Source organism: Panthera tigris, mitochondrion (genome assembly GCF_018350195.1).
Source record: "Panthera tigris mitochondrion, complete genome".
NCBI classification, from domain to species: Eukaryota; Metazoa; Chordata; class Mammalia; order Carnivora; family Felidae; genus Panthera; species Panthera tigris.
This window is the reverse complement of record NC_010642.1, coordinates 564-16990: the sequence shown is the minus strand read 5'-3', so window position 1 is coordinate 16990 and position 16427 is coordinate 564. Positions and strand designations below refer to the sequence as shown.

At 41.0% G+C, this 16427-nt stretch overlaps 13 protein-coding genes and 24 non-coding genes across 37 annotated transcripts, besides 2 other annotated features; 9 read left to right on the top strand and 28 right to left on the bottom strand. All coding sequences in view use genetic code 2, as the record gives it.

The window, feature by feature from the left end:
• Nucleotides 1-611: a sequence feature (control region; CR).
• KEG81_t22 lies at nt 612-678 on the top strand. Its single transcript has one exon. It is a non-coding gene; the product is annotated as a tRNA-Pro (tRNA).
• Nucleotides 679-748, bottom strand: KEG81_t21. Its single transcript has one exon. It is a non-coding gene; the product is annotated as a tRNA-Thr (tRNA).
• On the bottom strand, nt 749-1888 carry CYTB. The gene has a single exon. A coding sequence (YP_001874865.1; cytochrome b) covers nt 749-1888, from the start codon at nt 1886-1888 to the stop codon at nt 749-751; it is 1140 nt and encodes a 379-aa protein.
• A 3-nt stretch (nt 1889-1891) lies between these two features.
• On the top strand, nt 1892-1960 carry KEG81_t20. Its single transcript has one exon. It is a non-coding gene; the product is annotated as a tRNA-Glu (tRNA).
• On the top strand, nt 1961-2488 carry ND6. The gene has a single exon. A coding sequence (YP_001874864.1; NADH dehydrogenase subunit 6) covers nt 1961-2488, from the start codon at nt 1961-1963 to the stop codon at nt 2486-2488; it is 528 nt and encodes a 175-aa protein.
• Nucleotides 2472-4292, bottom strand: ND5. Its single transcript has one exon. A coding sequence (YP_001874863.1; NADH dehydrogenase subunit 5) covers nt 2472-4292, from the start codon at nt 4290-4292 to the stop codon at nt 2472-2474; it is 1821 nt and encodes a 606-aa protein.
• On the bottom strand, nt 4293-4362 carry KEG81_t19. Its single transcript has one exon. It is a non-coding gene; the product is annotated as a tRNA-Leu (tRNA).
• On the bottom strand, nt 4363-4421 carry KEG81_t18. The gene has a single exon. It is a non-coding gene; the product is annotated as a tRNA-Ser (tRNA).
• Nucleotide 4422: 1 nt separating this feature from the next.
• On the bottom strand, nt 4423-4491 carry KEG81_t17. Its single transcript has one exon. It is a non-coding gene; the product is annotated as a tRNA-His (tRNA).
• Nucleotides 4492-5869, bottom strand: ND4. The gene has a single exon. Coding sequence (YP_001874862.1; NADH dehydrogenase subunit 4) is annotated over nt 4492-5869 (1378 nt in total).
• On the bottom strand, nt 5863-6159 carry ND4L. The gene has a single exon. A coding sequence (YP_001874861.1; NADH dehydrogenase subunit 4L) covers nt 5863-6159, from the start codon at nt 6157-6159 to the stop codon at nt 5863-5865; it is 297 nt and encodes a 98-aa protein.
• KEG81_t16 lies at nt 6160-6228 on the bottom strand. The gene has a single exon. It is a non-coding gene; the product is annotated as a tRNA-Arg (tRNA).
• Nucleotides 6229-6575, bottom strand: ND3. Its single transcript has one exon. Coding sequence (YP_001874860.1; NADH dehydrogenase subunit 3) is annotated over nt 6229-6575 (347 nt in total).
• KEG81_t15 lies at nt 6576-6644 on the bottom strand. Its single transcript has one exon. It is a non-coding gene; the product is annotated as a tRNA-Gly (tRNA).
• COX3 lies at nt 6645-7428 on the bottom strand. The gene has a single exon. Coding sequence (YP_001874859.1; cytochrome c oxidase subunit III) is annotated over nt 6645-7428 (784 nt in total).
• Nucleotides 7428-8108, bottom strand: ATP6. Its single transcript has one exon. A coding sequence (YP_001874858.1; ATP synthase F0 subunit 6) covers nt 7428-8108, from the start codon at nt 8106-8108 to the stop codon at nt 7428-7430; it is 681 nt and encodes a 226-aa protein.
• On the bottom strand, nt 8066-8269 carry ATP8. The gene has a single exon. A coding sequence (YP_001874857.1; ATP synthase F0 subunit 8) covers nt 8066-8269, from the start codon at nt 8267-8269 to the stop codon at nt 8066-8068; it is 204 nt and encodes a 67-aa protein.
• Nucleotide 8270: 1 nt separating this feature from the next.
• KEG81_t14 lies at nt 8271-8338 on the bottom strand. Its single transcript has one exon. It is a non-coding gene; the product is annotated as a tRNA-Lys (tRNA).
• Nucleotides 8339-8341: 3 nt separating this feature from the next.
• On the bottom strand, nt 8342-9025 carry COX2. Its single transcript has one exon. A coding sequence (YP_001874856.1; cytochrome c oxidase subunit II) covers nt 8342-9025, from the start codon at nt 9023-9025 to the stop codon at nt 8342-8344; it is 684 nt and encodes a 227-aa protein.
• KEG81_t13 lies at nt 9026-9094 on the bottom strand. The gene has a single exon. It is a non-coding gene; the product is annotated as a tRNA-Asp (tRNA).
• Nucleotides 9095-9100: 6 nt separating this feature from the next.
• On the top strand, nt 9101-9169 carry KEG81_t12. The gene has a single exon. It is a non-coding gene; the product is annotated as a tRNA-Ser (tRNA).
• COX1 lies at nt 9167-10711 on the bottom strand. Its single transcript has one exon. A coding sequence (YP_001874855.1; cytochrome c oxidase subunit I) covers nt 9167-10711, from the start codon at nt 10709-10711 to the stop codon at nt 9167-9169; it is 1545 nt and encodes a 514-aa protein.
• Nucleotide 10712: 1 nt separating this feature from the next.
• KEG81_t11 lies at nt 10713-10780 on the top strand. Its single transcript has one exon. It is a non-coding gene; the product is annotated as a tRNA-Tyr (tRNA).
• Nucleotides 10781-10845, top strand: KEG81_t10. Its single transcript has one exon. It is a non-coding gene; the product is annotated as a tRNA-Cys (tRNA).
• Nucleotides 10846-10878: 33 nt separating this feature from the next.
• KEG81_t09 lies at nt 10879-10951 on the top strand. Its single transcript has one exon. It is a non-coding gene; the product is annotated as a tRNA-Asn (tRNA).
• A 1-nt stretch (nt 10952) lies between these two features.
• Nucleotides 10953-11021, top strand: KEG81_t08. Its single transcript has one exon. It is a non-coding gene; the product is annotated as a tRNA-Ala (tRNA).
• A 15-nt stretch (nt 11022-11036) lies between these two features.
• On the bottom strand, nt 11037-11105 carry KEG81_t07. The gene has a single exon. It is a non-coding gene; the product is annotated as a tRNA-Trp (tRNA).
• ND2 lies at nt 11106-12147 on the bottom strand. Its single transcript has one exon. Coding sequence (YP_001874854.1; NADH dehydrogenase subunit 2) is annotated over nt 11106-12147 (1042 nt in total).
• On the bottom strand, nt 12148-12216 carry KEG81_t06. The gene has a single exon. It is a non-coding gene; the product is annotated as a tRNA-Met (tRNA).
• On the top strand, nt 12217-12290 carry KEG81_t05. The gene has a single exon. It is a non-coding gene; the product is annotated as a tRNA-Gln (tRNA).
• On the bottom strand, nt 12288-12356 carry KEG81_t04. The gene has a single exon. It is a non-coding gene; the product is annotated as a tRNA-Ile (tRNA).
• ND1 lies at nt 12357-13312 on the bottom strand. Its single transcript has one exon. Coding sequence (YP_001874853.1; NADH dehydrogenase subunit 1) is annotated over nt 12357-13312 (956 nt in total).
• Nucleotides 13313-13314: 2 nt separating this feature from the next.
• Nucleotides 13315-13389, bottom strand: KEG81_t03. The gene has a single exon. It is a non-coding gene; the product is annotated as a tRNA-Leu (tRNA).
• KEG81_r01 lies at nt 13390-14964 on the bottom strand. The gene has a single exon. It is a non-coding gene; the product is annotated as a l-rRNA (ribosomal RNA).
• On the bottom strand, nt 14965-15032 carry KEG81_t02. Its single transcript has one exon. It is a non-coding gene; the product is annotated as a tRNA-Val (tRNA).
• On the bottom strand, nt 15033-15992 carry KEG81_r02. The gene has a single exon. It is a non-coding gene; the product is annotated as a s-rRNA (ribosomal RNA).
• On the bottom strand, nt 15993-16063 carry KEG81_t01. Its single transcript has one exon. It is a non-coding gene; the product is annotated as a tRNA-Phe (tRNA).
• Nucleotides 16064-16427: part of a sequence feature (control region; CR) that runs on past the window's edge.

The window sequence follows — 16427 nt, the reverse complement described above, 5'->3', positions numbered from 1 at the left end:
ATCGAGATGTCCTATTTGAGAAAGTTGAAGGATTGGATTTAAGAATGTCATGACCCTGAAGTAAGAACCAGATGCCAGGTATAGTTTCACTATAGACACCCCCACGTTGAAATGGGCCCGGAGCGAGAAGAGGTACACGCTCGAGCAAGGGTTGTTGGTTTTTCGAGGCCAGGTGATTAAGCTTTTTCGGATAGTTGAGATCCATGAAAGAACTGTTTTAAATCATGAATATGCACGATTAAGCACTATTATGTTTTATGTAATATATATGAACTACTGTACATGCTTAATATTCATGGGGACAAGGGATTAATGCACGATATACATAGTATGCCTTATGTAAAATATATAAACTACTGTACATGCTTAATATTCATGGGGACAGGCGATTAATGCCCGATATACATAGTATGCCCTACGTAATGTGTTAACGGGGGGAGGGGGGGGGTCCGGTAGTTAACAGGTTATTTCGTGTTGTGTGTTCTGTATTAACGGGGATTGAGGATTTTTTCACTTATTTTTTGTGGGGATGAGGACATACTGGGCAAGCACAGTACGGGTATATGCAATATATGAATTATGAAAGTCATGGGGTTGTTTTTTGGTATTGGCAAGGAATAGTTTAAGAAAGAATTTCAGCTTTGGGTGCTGATGGTGGGGCTATTGCTTCTTCCTTGAAGTCTTAGGGAGAGTACATATTCTCCTTTTTTGGTTTACAAGACCAAAGTAATTTATATACTACGAAGACTCTTCATTTAAGGAGGCGGTTTTCAATAATGCCTGAGATGGGGATTAAGACTAGGAGGATGAAGAAGTATAGGATAGAGGCTAGTTGGCCGATGGCAATAAAGGGGTGTTCTACAGGTTGGCCACCAATTCATGTTAGGGTTAGAAGGTCTGCCACTAAGAGTCAGAATAAGCATTGGCTTAGCGGTCGAAACATTATTCCTCGTTGTTTGGATGTGTGGAGGGCAGGGATAGTGGCTAAGATTAAGATGGATAAGACTAGGGCTAGAACTCCTCCTAGTTTATTGGGAATAGATCGGAGGATTGCGTATGCGAATAGGAAATACCATTCGGGCTTAATATGGGGAGGGGTATTTAGGGGGTTGGCGGGGATGTAGTTATCAGGGTCTCCTAATAGGTCTGGTGAGAATAGGACGAGTAGTGTGAGGGTTAGGATTAGTACTAAGAGGCCTAAGATATCTTTAATTGTGTAGTATGGGTGGAATGGGATTTTGTCTGAGTCGGACACCATTCCTGAGGGGTTATTGGATCCTGTTTCGTGAAGGAATAGGAGGTGGACTGCTGCTAGGGCTGAGACGATAAACGGAAGGATGAAGTGGAAGGCAAAGAATCGTGTCAGGGTAGCTTTGTCTACTGAGAAACCCCCTCAGATTCACTCTACTAGGTCGGTCCCAATATATGGGATTGCTGACAGGAGGTTGGTGATTACGGTTGCCCCTCAGAATGATATTTGTCCTCATGGTAAGACATATCCTATGAAGGCTGTAGCCATGACCGTAAACAATAGCACAATCCCGATATTTCATGTTTTTGAGAAGGTGTAGGAGCCGTAGTATATTCCTCGTCCTACGTGCATGTATAGACAGATAAAGAATATGGAGGCTCCGTTGGCATGTAGATATCGGATAATCCAGCCGTAGTTTACGTCGCGGCAAATGTGGGTAACTGATGAGAAAGCGGTTATTGTGTCTGATGTGTAGTGTATGGCTAGAAAGAGGCCAGTGAGGATTTGTAAGATTAAGCACACCCCTAGTAAGGAGCCAAAGTTTCATCATGCTGAAATATTGGATGGGGCGGGTAGGTCAATAAATGAGTGATTAATAATTTTGATAAGGGGGTGTGATTTTCGAATGTTGGTCATTAAGTTCTTATAGTTGAAATACAACGATGGTTTTTCATATCATTGGTCGTGGTTAGAATCCATGTGAGAATTATGATAACATACATTGTATTTATTTTAAGTACAATTTTCGTGGTGAGCTTTGTGAGTTTTTCTTCAAAGCCTTCTCCTATTTATGGTGGGCTTGGATTGATTGTGGCTGGTGGTGTTGGTTGCGGTATTGTATTGAATTTTGGGGGGTCATTTTTAGGTTTAATAGTTTTTTTAATTTATTTGGGGGGCATGCTTGTGGTGTTTGGGTACACTACAGCTATGGCTACTGAGCCCTACCCCGAGGCGTGGACATCTAATAAAGCCGTATTAGGTGCGTTTATTACGGGGGTATTAGCGGAGTTGTTGACTGCTTGCTATATTTTAAAGGAAGATGAGGTTGAGGTTGTGTTTAAGTTTAATGGTGCGGGTGATTGAGTGATCTATGATACGGGTGACTCGGGGTTTTTTAGTGAGGAGGCCATAGGAATTGCAGCACTGTATAGTTATGGAACCTGGCTAGTGGTTGTCACTGGTTGGTCTTTGCTTATTGGTGTATTGGTGATTATAGAGGTTACTCGTGGAAACTAAGTAAGAGTAGGCTAAGGGTCAGGGTGATTATGAAGGATAGGAAGTAGAGCTTAACTAGTCCCTTCTGATTAGATACGGCGGTTGATATTTTTATTTGGAAGTGGGAGATGGATTTTGGTATTACATTTTCTAGCCAGATTATATCTAATAGTATCGATGCGGATTTTTGGCTTATGGTTAGGCTTATTATCGATGGGAGGCGGTGAATTACGATTGGAAAGTACCCGAGGAGGTTAGAAAACTTAAAAAGATTTGAGGGGTATTTAAATTTTAAGTTTTTAGCCACGAGGTTAAGCTCTAATGCCAGGATAAAGCCTATGATGGTCATGGCGAGAGCAGTTAGTTTTAGGTGGCAGGGTATGGTCATTTGTGGGATGGTCGTTGGGGGGATGTTATGGGAGATCAAGTATCCTGCAAAAATGCTTCCAATTAAGAGACGTTTAATGGAGTTGATGAGGTGGGGGTTGTTTTCATTGATTGGGCTTAGGGAGTTGAATCGGGGTTGCCCCAGGAGTGCAAAGAATATGATTCGAGTACTATAGGCGGCTGTGAGGGATGTAGCAATGAGAGTGACCAATAGGGCTCAGGCGTTGGTATACGACGTATTGGCTGTCTCGATGATTAGGTCTTTGGAGTAAAAGCCTGTTAGGAATGGCATGCCTGTTAATGCGAGGCTTCCGATAATAAGGGAGGTGGTAGTAAAGGGTATTGGTTTATATAGTCCGCCTATTTTTCGAATATCTTGCTCGTCGTTTAGACTGTGGATAATTGATCCGGAGCACATGAATAATATGGCTTTAAAAAATGCGTGTGTGCAGATATGCAGGAATGCAAGGTAGGGTTGGTTAATTCCGATAGTAACGATTATCAGGCCTAATTGGCTTGAAGTTGAGAAAGCAACAATTTTTTTAATATCATTTTGTGTGAGGGCACAGATGGCTGTGAATAGGGTTGTGATGGCCCCCAGGCATAGAGTGAGGGTTTGTATGGCTTTATTTTGTTCTATGAGTGGGTGGAAGCGGATTAATAAGAAGACTCCGGCTACAACTATTGTGCTTGAGTGGAGTAGGGCGGAGACGGGAGTTGGACCTTCTATGGCTGATGGCAATCATGGGTGTAGGCCAAATTGGGCGGACTTGCCTGTGGCGGCTAGGAGGAGTCCTAGTAATGGCATATTCAGGCTTTCATGTTGAGTGATAAAGATTTGTTGGAGGTTTCATGCATTTAGGTTGGTAAGGAATCATGCTATGGCCATGATAAATCCTACATCACCAATACGGTTGTAGAGAATTGCTTGCAGGGCGGCAGTGTTTGCGTCTGCTCGACCATATCATCATCCGATAAGTAGGAAAGATATAATTCCTACTCCCTCCCATCCAATAAACAGCTGAAATAGATTATTGGCGGTCACTAAGATCATTATAGTGATTAGGAATATAAGGAGGTACTTAAAGAACTGGTTAATATAGGGATCTGTGTGTATGTATCACATTGAGAATTCTATGATCGACCATGTAACGAAAAGTGCTACTGGGATGAAGATGATCGAGAAATAATCTAGTTTGAAGCTTAGTGATAATTTAAGGGTTTGAATTGATAGTCAACATCAGTTTGAGATGGTTATCTCTTGTCCGGAGGAAATGAATATTATGGCTGGGATTATACTAATGGTAAAGGCGTAAGAGATTGTGGTTTTTACATAGTGAGGGTATAGGTTACTTTTATATAATTGAGTGTTGGATGTAATGATAGGTAGGAGTAGGATAAATATCGCAGTGAGTATAGAGGAGGTAAGTAGGTTTATTACTTTTATTTGGAGTTGCACCAATTTTTTGGCTCCTAAGACCAATGGATTACTTCTATCCTATAAAAGTTGAAAAAGCCACGTTTTTATACGTGGGGGCATGAGTTAGCAGCTCTTGCATACTTTTTCGTTTAAATAGGAAGATTTGCACTTCTATTATTAGATTCACAATCTAATGTTTTTATTAAACTATATTTACAGTAAATAGGACCTAGTACGATTTTGGGGTTGAGAGATAAGAGAAAAAGTGGGAGCAGATGAAGTGTTATTAGGGCATTTTCTCGTGTGAATGATGGATTGATGTTTTTAATGTGGTGTGTATATTTGCCTCGTTGGGTTGTAATGAGTATGTAGAGGGTATATAGGGCTGTGATGATGATATTTGTGCCCATGAGAGTAATGGTTATGTTAGATCATGAAAAGGAGGCCACTACTACAAATAGCTCTGCAATTAGGTTAATAGTAGGAGGTAGGGCCAGGTTTGCGAGGCTGGCCAGTAGTCATCAAGCAGCTATTAGGGGGAGGATGGTTTGTAGGCCTCGTGCGAGAATTATTGTTCGGCTATGGATTCGTTCGTAGTTTGAGTTTGCAAGGCAAAATAGCACTGAGGAAGTTAGTCCGTGGGCGATTATAAGAGCTGTGGCTCCTATGTAACTCCAAGGTGTTTGAATTAGTACGGCCACGATTACTAGGGCCATATGGCTTACGGATGAATATGCGATTAGGGATTTTAGGTCTGTCTGGCGTAGACAAATAGAGCTTGTTATAATTATTCCCCATAGGGATAGCATTATGAAGGGGTATGCCATTTGGTTTGTTGTGGGGTTGAGTAGGATTGTAATGCGTATCATTCCATATCCTCCTAGCTTCAACAGTACAGCAGCAAGGACTATTGAGCCGGCAATGGGAGCTTCGACATGTGCTTTTGGTAGTCACAGGTGGAGCCCATATAGAGGTATTTTTACTATGAATGCTATTATGCATGCTAGTCAGAGAAAGATATTAGATCAGGTGGCTGAAATTGGTTTGGCTCAGTATTGAATAATTAGGAAGTTCAGAGTTCCTGTTGTGTTTTGGATGTATAGTAGTGCGACTAGGAGGGGTAGTGAGCCTACCAGGGTGTAGAATAGAAAGTACAGACCAGCGTTTAGTCGCTCTGTTTGATTGCCTCATCGAGTGATAATAATAAGAGTAGGGATTAATGTAGCTTCGAATAGAATGTAGAATATAATCAGTTCTGTAGCGGTGAATGTTATAATTAAGAGGAGTTGTAGGATAATAAGTATTGTAATGTATAGTTTTTTTCGGGCTAGGGTCTCTTTTGACAGGTGTGATTGACTAGCCATGAGCATTAGTGGTAAGAGTCATGTTGTTAATACTAGTAGGGGTGCAGAGAGTGAGTCTGAGAAAAATAGTAATGAGAGATTTAGGCTGTTGTCGCCTAGTTGATTTAAGTAGGACAGGCTAACAAGGCTGATCAGAAAACTATAGGTGGTTGAGTTAATTCAGATTATGCTGGGTTTTGATAATCATGTTATTGGTATGAGTATGGCAGTGGGGATAATAATTTTTAGCATTGCAAGAGGTTTAGGTTTTGTACATAGTCGGTACCATATGTATTTGATACCATTACTAGTAGGGACAAGCCCAGTGCTGCCTCGCAGGCTGCAAATACTAGCAGGATAATGGGGGTCATGCTAGCTAGTGTAAAGTGATTGTTTAGAACTGCCATGGTTATCATAATAAATAGGGATAGTATTATGCCTTCTAGGCATAGAAGGGAGGATATTAAGTGGGATCGGTACATTAATAGTCCTATGAGTGATACGATGAAAGCCAGGAAGATGTTAACATAGACTATGGACATTTGATAATTATAGGGTAAGCTACAATCTAATGAGTCGAAATCATTTGTTTTAGTTTAAACTAATTATCATATTCAGTTCATTCTAATCCTTTTTGGGTTCACTCGTAGGCTAGGCTTGCGGCTAATAGGGAGATTAGTAGAAGGGCTGTGATAAGCATGGTTGACAGTTTGTTTGTTTGTGAGGCTCAGGGAAGAGGGAGCAGTAGTGCAATTTCTAGGTCGAATAGCAAGAATGTGATAGCTACTAGGAAGAATTTTATGGAGAAGGGCAGGCGAGCGGATCCTATGGGGTCAAATCCACATTCATAAGGACTTGCTTTTTCTGCATAGGTGTTTAGTTGGGGTAGTCAGAACGCGATGAGTACAAGTAGTGTGGATAGAAGTGTGTTGGTGAGTAGAGCGAGTATTATGTTTATTATTCCCTTTCGGATTATACCGAAACTGGTTGATTGGAAGTCAACTGTACTTGTTGATACTAAGGGAATAGGATCCTCATCAATAAATGGAAACGTATAAGAACAGTCAAACCACGTCTACGAAATGTCAATATCAAGCAGCGGCTTCGAATCCAAAATGGTGGCTCGATGTGAAGTGGTATTTTAGTTGGCGCAAGAAACATACGATTAGGAAGGTAGAGCCAATAATTACGTGTAGTCCGTGGAACCCTGTGGCTATGAAAAAGGTGGACCCATAAACTCCGTCCGAGATTGTAAATGATGTTTCATAGTACTCAGAGGCTTGGAGGAGGGTAAAATAGACTCCTAGGGAGATTGTAATAAATAGTGCTTGGAGCATGTGTTTTCGATTTCCTTCTATTAGGCTATGATGGGCTCAGGTGATTGACACTCCGGAAGCTAAGAGCACAGAAGTATTGAGTAGTGGGACTTCTAGGGGGTTTAGGGGAATAATACCTGTTGGTGGCCAGCATCCTCCCAATTCGGGGGTCGGGGCCAGGCTTGAGTGATAGAAGGCCCAGAAAAAACCTGCGAAGAAGAATACTTCTGAGATGATGAAAAGGATTATTCCGTATCGGAGGCCTTTTTGAACAATGGGTGTGTGGTGGCCTTGGAATGTGCTCTCCCGAATGATGTCTCGTCACCATTGGTATATAGTCAATAGGTTAGTGGTTATTCCTAGAGTTAATAGTAGTATTGAGTTATAGTGAAATCATATAGCCAGGCCTGAGGTTATTAGTAGGGCCGAAAGGGCCCCTGTAAGTGGCCATGGGCTGGGATTAACCATGTGATATGCGTGGGTTTGGTGGGTCATTAAGTATTATCATGTAAATACAGGCTCACAAGTAGGGTAAAAACATAGGCTTGGATTAGAGCTACAGCGAATTCAAGAATTGTCAGTAGGATGAGGATGATAAAGGTAATTAAAGCAGTAGGGGCACTAATATTTGTTAGGGCTAAAGCAGCTCCTCCGATTAGGTGTATTAATAAATGGCCTGCAGTAATATTAGCTGTGAGTCGTACGGCTAGGGCTACGGGCTGGATAAAAAGGCTGATAGTTTCGATAATTACGAGCATAGGGATTAAGGGGACTGGTGTTCCTTGTGGTAGAAAGTGGGCCAAGGATGCTTTAGTTTTGTGACGGAATCCAGTGATTACGGTGCCGGCTCACAAGGGGATGGCTATGCCTAGGTTTATTGATAATTGGGTAGTTGGAGTAAATGAGTGAGGTAGTAGACCTAGCAGATTTGTTGACCCAATAAATAAAATGAGAGACATAAGTATTAGGGCCCAGGTTTGTCCTTTGTAATTGTGGGTAATCAGTATTTGCTTTAATGTAAGTTGTACTAATCATTGTTGGAGTGAGACTAGGCGGTTATTAATTAGTCGGTTAGGCGAGGGAAATAGAATGCTGGGGAACATAACGATTAACACAACAACAGGCAGTCCTATTATTGTTGGGGTAGTAAAAGAGGTGAATAGATTTTCGTTCATTTTTTTTCTCAGGGACTCGGCTGTTTTAATGCAGCTGTAGATTTGGGTTCTGGGCTTGATGGGTACAGATGTTTTGAGATTTTTAGTTGAAATATAACGAACAGTGTCATGATTATTGAAATAATAGTAATAAATCAGGTTGATGTGTCTAACTGTGGCATGTCACTAAGGGGAGGTTTGAACTCCCAGTTTTTAACTTAAAAGGTTAACGCTAATTTAGCTTCTTAGTGAAATTACAGCATAGATGCAGATCATTTTTCGAAATATGACAGCGGGACTAGTTCAAGGACAATGGGCATAAAACTGTGATTTGAGCCGCAGATTTCTGAGCACTGACCATAATATAGCCCAGGCCGTGTGCCTATTAGGGTTGTTTGGTTTAGTCGGCCTGGGATAGCGTCAGTTTTTAGGCCCAGGGATGGGATGGCTCACGAGTGCAGTACGTCCTCTGATGAGACTAACATGCGAATAGTCACTTCTATTGGCAACACTACTCGGTTATCAACTTCTAGTAGTCGGAGCTCTCCGGGCTTTAACTCTTGAGTGGGGATTATGTAGGAGTCGAAGCTTAGGTCCTCATAGTCGGTGTACTCATAACTTCAGTATCACTGATGTCCTATAGTCTTTACAGTGAGGGAGGGATTATTAATCTCATCTATTATATAGAGAATTCGTAAGGAAGGCAGGGCAATGAGAATTAAGATGATGGCTGGTAAAATGGTTCAGATAGTTTCTACTTCTTGGGCATCTATTGTGCTTGTATGCGTAAGTTTAGTTGTCAGTATTAATGAGATAATGTAGAGGACTAGGGAGCTAATTAGGAATACAATTATTAATGTATGATCATGGAAGTGTAAAAGCTCTTCTATAATGGGGGATGTAGCATCTTGAAAACCTAGTTGGAAGGGGTATGCCATGGAAGCACATAGGGCTTAAACCTATAATTTAACTTTGACAAAGTTATGTAATTATTTTACTAATACTTCTTAATTGAGAAAGACATAGTGGTTATGGTATTGGCTTGAAACCAGTCTAAGGAGGTTCGATTCCTTCCTTTCTTATTTTAACAGCACGTAGGCTGGCTCTTCAAATGTGTGATACGGAGGAGGACATCCGTGAAGTCATTCGAGATTAGTTGTGGTTAGTTCCACTGTGGCTACTTCTCGCTTTGATGCGAAAGCTTCTCACATTATAAAGACTATTAATATTACTGCTGTTAGTGAAATAAAAGAGCCTATTGAGGAGATTGTGTTTCAAGTTGTATACGCGTCTGGATAGTCAGAATAACGTCGAGGCATCCCAGACAGGCCTAGGAAATGCTGAGGGAAAAACGTTATATTGACACCTACGAACATGATCGTAAAATGAACTTTTGCCCAAGTATTATCAAGAGTATACCCTGAGAATAAGGGGAATCAGTGAACGAAGCCCCCTATAATAGCAAATACTGCTCCTATTGACAAGACGTAGTGGAAGTGGGCTACTACGTAGTATGTGTCGTGAAGGACAATATCCAATGAGGAGTTTGCTAGTACAATTCCTGTTAAGCCCCCTACGGTGAATAGGAAAATGAATCCCAAAGCCCATAGTATAGCGGGAGACCATTTAATATTACCCCCGTGAAGAGTGGCCAATCAGCTAAATACTTTTACCCCAGTAGGAATAGCGATAATTATAGTAGCTGACGTAAAGTATGCTCGTGTATCCACATCTATCCCTACAGTAAACATGTGATGGGCCCATACGATAAAGCCCAGAAAGCCAATTGACATTATGGCTCAGACTATCCCCATGTAGCCAAAAGGTTCTTTTTTGCCTGAGTAGTAGGTGACAATATGTGAAATTATTCCAAACCCGGGCAGGATTAAGATATAGACTTCTGGGTGACCGAAGAATCAGAATAGGTGTTGATATAAGATGGGGTCTCCTCCCCCGGCAGGATCAAAAAATGTGGTATTTAGATTTCGATCTGTCAGTAGCATGGTGATGCCTGCTGCTAAAACTGGCAGTGATAGAAGTAGCAACACAGCAGTAATTAGAACCGATCAAACAAACAGGGGTGTTTGGTATTGGGACATAGCGGGCGGTTTTATATTAATAATAGTAGTAATAAAATTAATAGCACCTAAGATTGAGGAGACGCCTGCTAGGTGTAGTGAAAAAATAGTTAGATCCACGGATGCTCCTGCATGGGCTAGGTTGCCAGCTAGGGGTGGGTATACTGTCCACCCAGTTCCTGCCCCAGCTTCTACCATAGACGATGCGAGCAGAAGTAGGAAGGATGGGGGAAGGAGTCAGAAGCTTATGTTATTCATTCGAGGGAATGCCATATCGGGGGCTCCGATTATTAACGGAACTAGCCAGTTTCCGAATCCTCCAATTATAATAGGCATTACTATAAAAAAGATTATCACAAAGGCATGGGCAGTAACTACTACATTATAAATTTGGTCATCTCCTAGTAGTGTGCCAGGTTGACCCAGTTCGGCTCGAATTAGGAGACTGAGGGCAGTCCCCACTATACCAGCCCAGGCGCCAAATAAAAGGTAAAGAGTTCCAATATCCTTGTGATTGGTTGAAAATAGTCAGCGGTTTATGAACATAGGTAAAATGGCTGAGTAAGCATTAGACTGTAAATCTAAAGACAGGAGGTTCTAACCCTCTTTTTACCAAGTCCTGTAGTGAATGTCATATTGAATTGCAAATTCAAAGAAGCAGCTTGACGCTGCCGGGGCTTCTCCCGCCTTTTTTTTCCAGGCGGCGGGAGAAGTAGATTGAAGCCAGTTGATTAGGGTATTTAGCTGTTAACTAAAATTTCGTGGGGTTAGGGCCCACCAATCTAGTAAGGGCTTAGCTTAATTAAAGTGTTTGATTTGCAGTCAATTGATGTAAGATAGATTCTTCCAGTCCTTAGAGTTAATAGGTATGCAGAAGTTAATTCTATAGGGCTTACTTAGAGCTTTGAAGGCTCTTGGTCTAGTTTAACCTAAACTTTCTAATCTAGGACGGATAGTATTGGTGTGAGTGGGAGTAGCATGGTGGACATTACGATTAAGGGGGGTAAAAAGATTATTTTTTTTGTGCATTTGAACCGTCATTTTATTTTTATACAGTTGTTTGAGGGGAATATAGTTAGTGCAGTGGTATATGTTAGTCGTATGTAGAAGTACAGGTTAAGTAGTGCTGTTATGGCTAGTAGTGTGGGTATTATGATTATTTCATTTTTGGTTAGTTTTTGAATGATTATTCATTTTGGGATGAAGCCAGAGAGTGGGGGGAGGCCGCCCAGAGACATTATTAGCAGTAGGATAAGTGAGGTGATCAGGGGCGTTTTGTTTCATGTTTGTGATAAGGATAATGTTGTTGTGGTGGAGTTGTATATGAGTAACATGAAAGTGGTTAGTGTTATAATGATATAGATAGTCAGGTTTAAAATTATTATTGTGGGGCTATATATTATGATGGCTGTTATTCAACCTATATGGGCGATTGAGGAGTATGCTATGATTTTTCGTAGCTGGGTTTGGTTAAGTCCCCCTCAGCCTCCGATTATAACTGATATAATGGCTATTGCTAGGAGTAGGTTGGGGTTAATGGTGGGTGAAATTTGGTAAAGAATTGATAGTGGTGCGATTTTTTGTCATGTGAGTAGGATCAGGCCTGAAGACAAGGAGATTCCTTGTGTAACTTCGGGCACTCAGAAGTGGAATGGGGCTAGTCCTAGTTTTACTGCTAAGGCGGTTGTTATTATAATGGATGCCATGGGGTTGAGGTCTTTTGATACGGTTCATTGTCCTGAGTGCAGCAGGTTGATGATAATTCCTATTATTAGGAGTATTGAAGCGGTTGCTTGTGTCAGGAAGTATTTTGTGGCTGCTTCTATGGCTCGTGGGTTATATTTTTTCATGAGGATGGGAATAATAGCTAATAGGTTTATTTCGAAGCCAATTCAGACTATAAGTCAGTGAGAAGTTGTTATTACGATTATAGTTCCTGAGATAACGGTTAGTATAATGATGGTGAGGATAGGGGGTTTGATTAGTATGGGAAGGGTGTAAACCAACATTTTCGGGGTATGGGCCCGATAGCTTATTTAGCTGACCTTACTTAGAATGTGGTGTAATATTGGTAGCACGAAGATTTTTGGATTCTTAGGATTAGGTTCGATTCCTATAATTCTAGAAATAAGAGGGCTTAAACCTCTATGTTTTACTCTATCAAAGTAATTCTTTTGTCAGACATATTTCTTATGTTTGGGGTGGAATGCTTGCTGTAATGATGGGTAGGGAGACGTGTCATATGCATAGGGCTAGAGTAAGGGGTAGGAAGTTTTTTCATAGGAGGTGCATTAATTGGTCATATCGGAATCGTGGATAAGATGCTCGGATCCATAGGAAGGTGGTTGTTAGAATTAGGGTTTTTACAGTGAAGTTGATAGTATATAGTTCTGGTATATAGGGATTATGGAATGCTCCGAAAAATAAGATTGTTGTGAGGATGTTTATTATGATAATATTAGCGTATTCTGCTAGAAAAAATAGGGCAAAGGGGCCTGCTGCGTATTCTACGTTGAATCCGGAAACGAGTTCTGATTCTCCTTCTGTTAGATCAAATGGAGCTCGGTTGGTTTCTGCTAGTGTGGAGATGAATCATATTATGGCTAGGGGTCATGCAGGGATGATGAGCCAGATGTATTCTTGGGTGGTAATTAGTGCAGCTAATGTGAAGGATCCATTTATTAGTAGTACTGATAAGAGAATGATAGCTAATGTGACTTCATATGAGATTGTTTGGGCTACGGCTCGTAGGGCTCCGATTAGGGCATATTTTGAGTTTGAAGCCCATCCTGATCATAGAATGGAGTAAACAGCTAGGCTGGACATAGCTAGTATAAATAGCACTCCTAAGTTTATGTTAATGAGTGGGTATGGTATGGGCAGTGGGATTCATATGGTTAGGGCTAGTGTAAGAGCTAGGATGGGTGCTGTGATGAATATGAATGTGGAGGATGTGAGGGGTCGGAGGGGTTCTTTAGTGAAGAGTTTCATGGCGTCTGCAATAGGCTGAAGTAGGCCGTATGGTCCTACGACGTTTGGTCCTTTACGGAGTTGTATGTAGCCCAGTACTTTACGTTCAACTAGGGTTAGGAAGGCTACGGCGAAGAGAATAGGGATAATTAATGAGAGAATATTGATTATAAACATGCTGTTAGGGAGAGGAGTTGAACCTCTGATAGTAAAAGCTTAAGTTTTATGCAATTGCCGGGCTCTGCCACCCTAACAAACCCGAGCTCTACGGGTGATATGTTTAGATAAACTGTTTAGATTGAGATTATATCATCTATTTGGTTAAAGGCGCTTTGGTAAAGTGGGCCTTATTTCTCTTGTCCTTTCGTACTGGGAGAAATTATTTAATAGATAGAAACCGACCTGGATTACTCCGGTCTGAACTCAGATCACGTAGGACTTTAATCGTTGAACAAACGAACCTTTGATAGCTGCTGCACCATCGGGATGTCCTGATCCAACATCGAGGTCGTAAACCCTATTGTCGATATGGACTCTGAAATAGGATTGCGCTGTTATCCCTGGGGTAACTTGTTCCGTTGATCAAGCTTTGGATCAATAAGTGATGTAATACTTTCGACTGGTCAGTCTAGATTTAAATCACTCGGAGGTTGTTTTATTCTCCGAGGTCACCCCAACCTAAATTGTCGGCCCATGGCAGAGGTCTGTTGTTCCTGTCGGTTGGTTATTAAGGTCTCTTTGGGTCGATTAATTAAAGCTCCACAGGGTCTTCTCGTCTTATTGTCGTATTCCCGCCTCTTCACGGGAAGGTCAATTTCACGGATTGGAAGTAAGAGACAGTAAAGCCCTCGTGTGGCCATTCATACAAGTCCCTATTTAAGGAACAAATGATTATGCTACCTTTGCACGGTCAGGATACCGCGGCCGTTTAACTAATGTCACTGGGCAGGCAGTGCCTCTAATACTGGAAATGCTAGAGGTGATGTTTTTGGTAAACAGGCGGGGCTTGTGTTTGCCGAGTTCCTTTTACTTCTTTTAATCTTTCCCTAAATTGCATGCCTGTGTTGGGTTAACAATTAGTCTGATATTTTGCTTGTAGTTAGGTTATATATATCTTGTTGTTAACTATCAGTGGTTATCCGTTCTGATATAAGCTTATGCGCGGGAGAAGTATTTCTTGTTACTCATATTAGCATTATTGCTTCTATTGTTAAATAGATTAGCCCAGTTTTAGATTAGGAGTTGGTTGCGTTTTTTGACATTGAGATGTTTTGATTGTTGAGCTTGAACGCTTTCTTAATTGGTGGCTGCTTTTAGGCCAACTATGGTTTGTGTTATATGCTTACTCTCTAATTAAGGCTGTATCCTAGATTCTAAAAAGCTGTACCTTTTTAGACTATATTTTAAACTTACATTGGAATTTTAGGGTTTTTGAGGTAAGTTTAAAGCTGAACTAAGATTCTGTTCTGGGCAACCAGCTATCACCAGGCTCGTTAGGCTTTTCACCTCTACCCATAAATCTTCTCACTATTTTGCAACATAGACGAGTTCATCCTGTAATAGATTGTTTATGGGTAGCTCGTCTGGTTTCGGGGGGCCTAGCTGAAGTTCTCTTTGTTAGGTTATTCTAGCTAATTCATTATGCAAAAGGTACAAGGGGTAATCTTTGCTGTATAGTGCTTTTAGTTTTTTCTTTCATCATTCCCTTGCGGTACTTTTTCTATAGCGCCGAGTTAAATTTCTATCTCCTATACTTTTTAGAGTAACTAAATGTTTTGTTTTACTTTCTAATGTTAGTTGTGTTTATGGGTAGTTGGGCTAGCTCTAGCTCAAGATGGTCAGTTTAATATGAAATCTTCTGGGTGTAGGCCAGATGCTTTGTTTAAGCTACATCTTGTTATCCAAGCACACTTTCCAGTATGCTTACCTTGTTACGACTTGTCTCCTCTTGTGGGTGTAGTGGTTTGAATAGGTTTCTTTGGGGTCTAATCACTTGAGGAGGGTGACGGGCGGTGTGTGCGTGCTTCATGGCCCGATTCAATCGAGCTCTCTATTCTCGAATTTACTACTAAATCCTCCTTTAATACTTAATTTCATAAGGATTTTCGTGGATGTTCTAGTTATAGAAAATGTAGCCCATTACTTCCCCATCTCATGGGCTACACCTTGACCTAACTTTTTTATGTTAAGATACTTGTGCTTACTTTTCTTCCTTTTTAGGGTTTGCTGAAGATGGCGGTATATAGGCTGAATTAGCAAGAGATGGTGAGGTTTATCGGGGTTTATCGATTATGGAACAGGCTCCTCTAGAGGGATATAAAGCACCGCCAAGTCCTTTGAGTTTTAAGCTGTTGCTAGTAGTTCTCTGGCGGATAGTTTTGTTTGGGTTAACTATCTAGGTTTAGGGCTAAGCATAGTGGGGTATCTAATCCCAGTTTGGGTCTTAGCTATCGTGTGGTCAGAAATATTAAAGTTACTTTCGTGCTGTATTTTTACGTTAACTGTGGCTTTTTACAGCCTAGTTAAGGCTTAACTTTAGTATACTTTTTTCTGTAACACGCTTTACGCCGTGGGTCTATTAGTTTGGGTTAATCGTATGACCGCGGTGGCTGGCACGAAATTTACCAACCCTAATTTAATATAGCTTAGTCGAACTTTCATTCATGGCTTAATTTTTATCACTGCTGTGTCCCGTGGGGGTGTGGCTGAGCAAGGTGTCATGAGCTACAATGGTTGTGTACTTGATACCGGCTCCTTTGGATCACTGGGTGATTTAGAGGGCATTTTCACCGGGATGCGGAGGCTTGCATGTGTAATTTTATTAACAACTAATGGAAAGGCTAGGACCAAACCTTTATGTTTATGGAGCCTGGCGGCCCATCTAGGCATTTTCAGTGCCTTGCTTTAATATATTTAAGCTACATTAACCAAGACATAGGGTTGTTGGGTATGTAAATATTGTTCGATAGGGACGAATTAGAGATCGGGTTGTCGTATCTATAGATAACTGCGAACGAAGTTATGATTTAGTATTAATAATTGGTAATGATGGGGTTGGTAGAGTTTGTAAACGTTAATCTTAGGCCTTGTGCCTAGATACGGGTTTAGTCTTGTTTTTGGGGTTTGGCAAGACAGAAATAAACACGTACTATAATAAATAAGATTAACGGGGGGTAAGGGGGGTTTGGTTAAGCTAATTATTTACTAAATCAAAAAAGTTTGCATGTGTATACGTGTATACGTGTATACGTGTATACGTGTGTACGTGTGTACGTGTGTACGTGTGTACGTG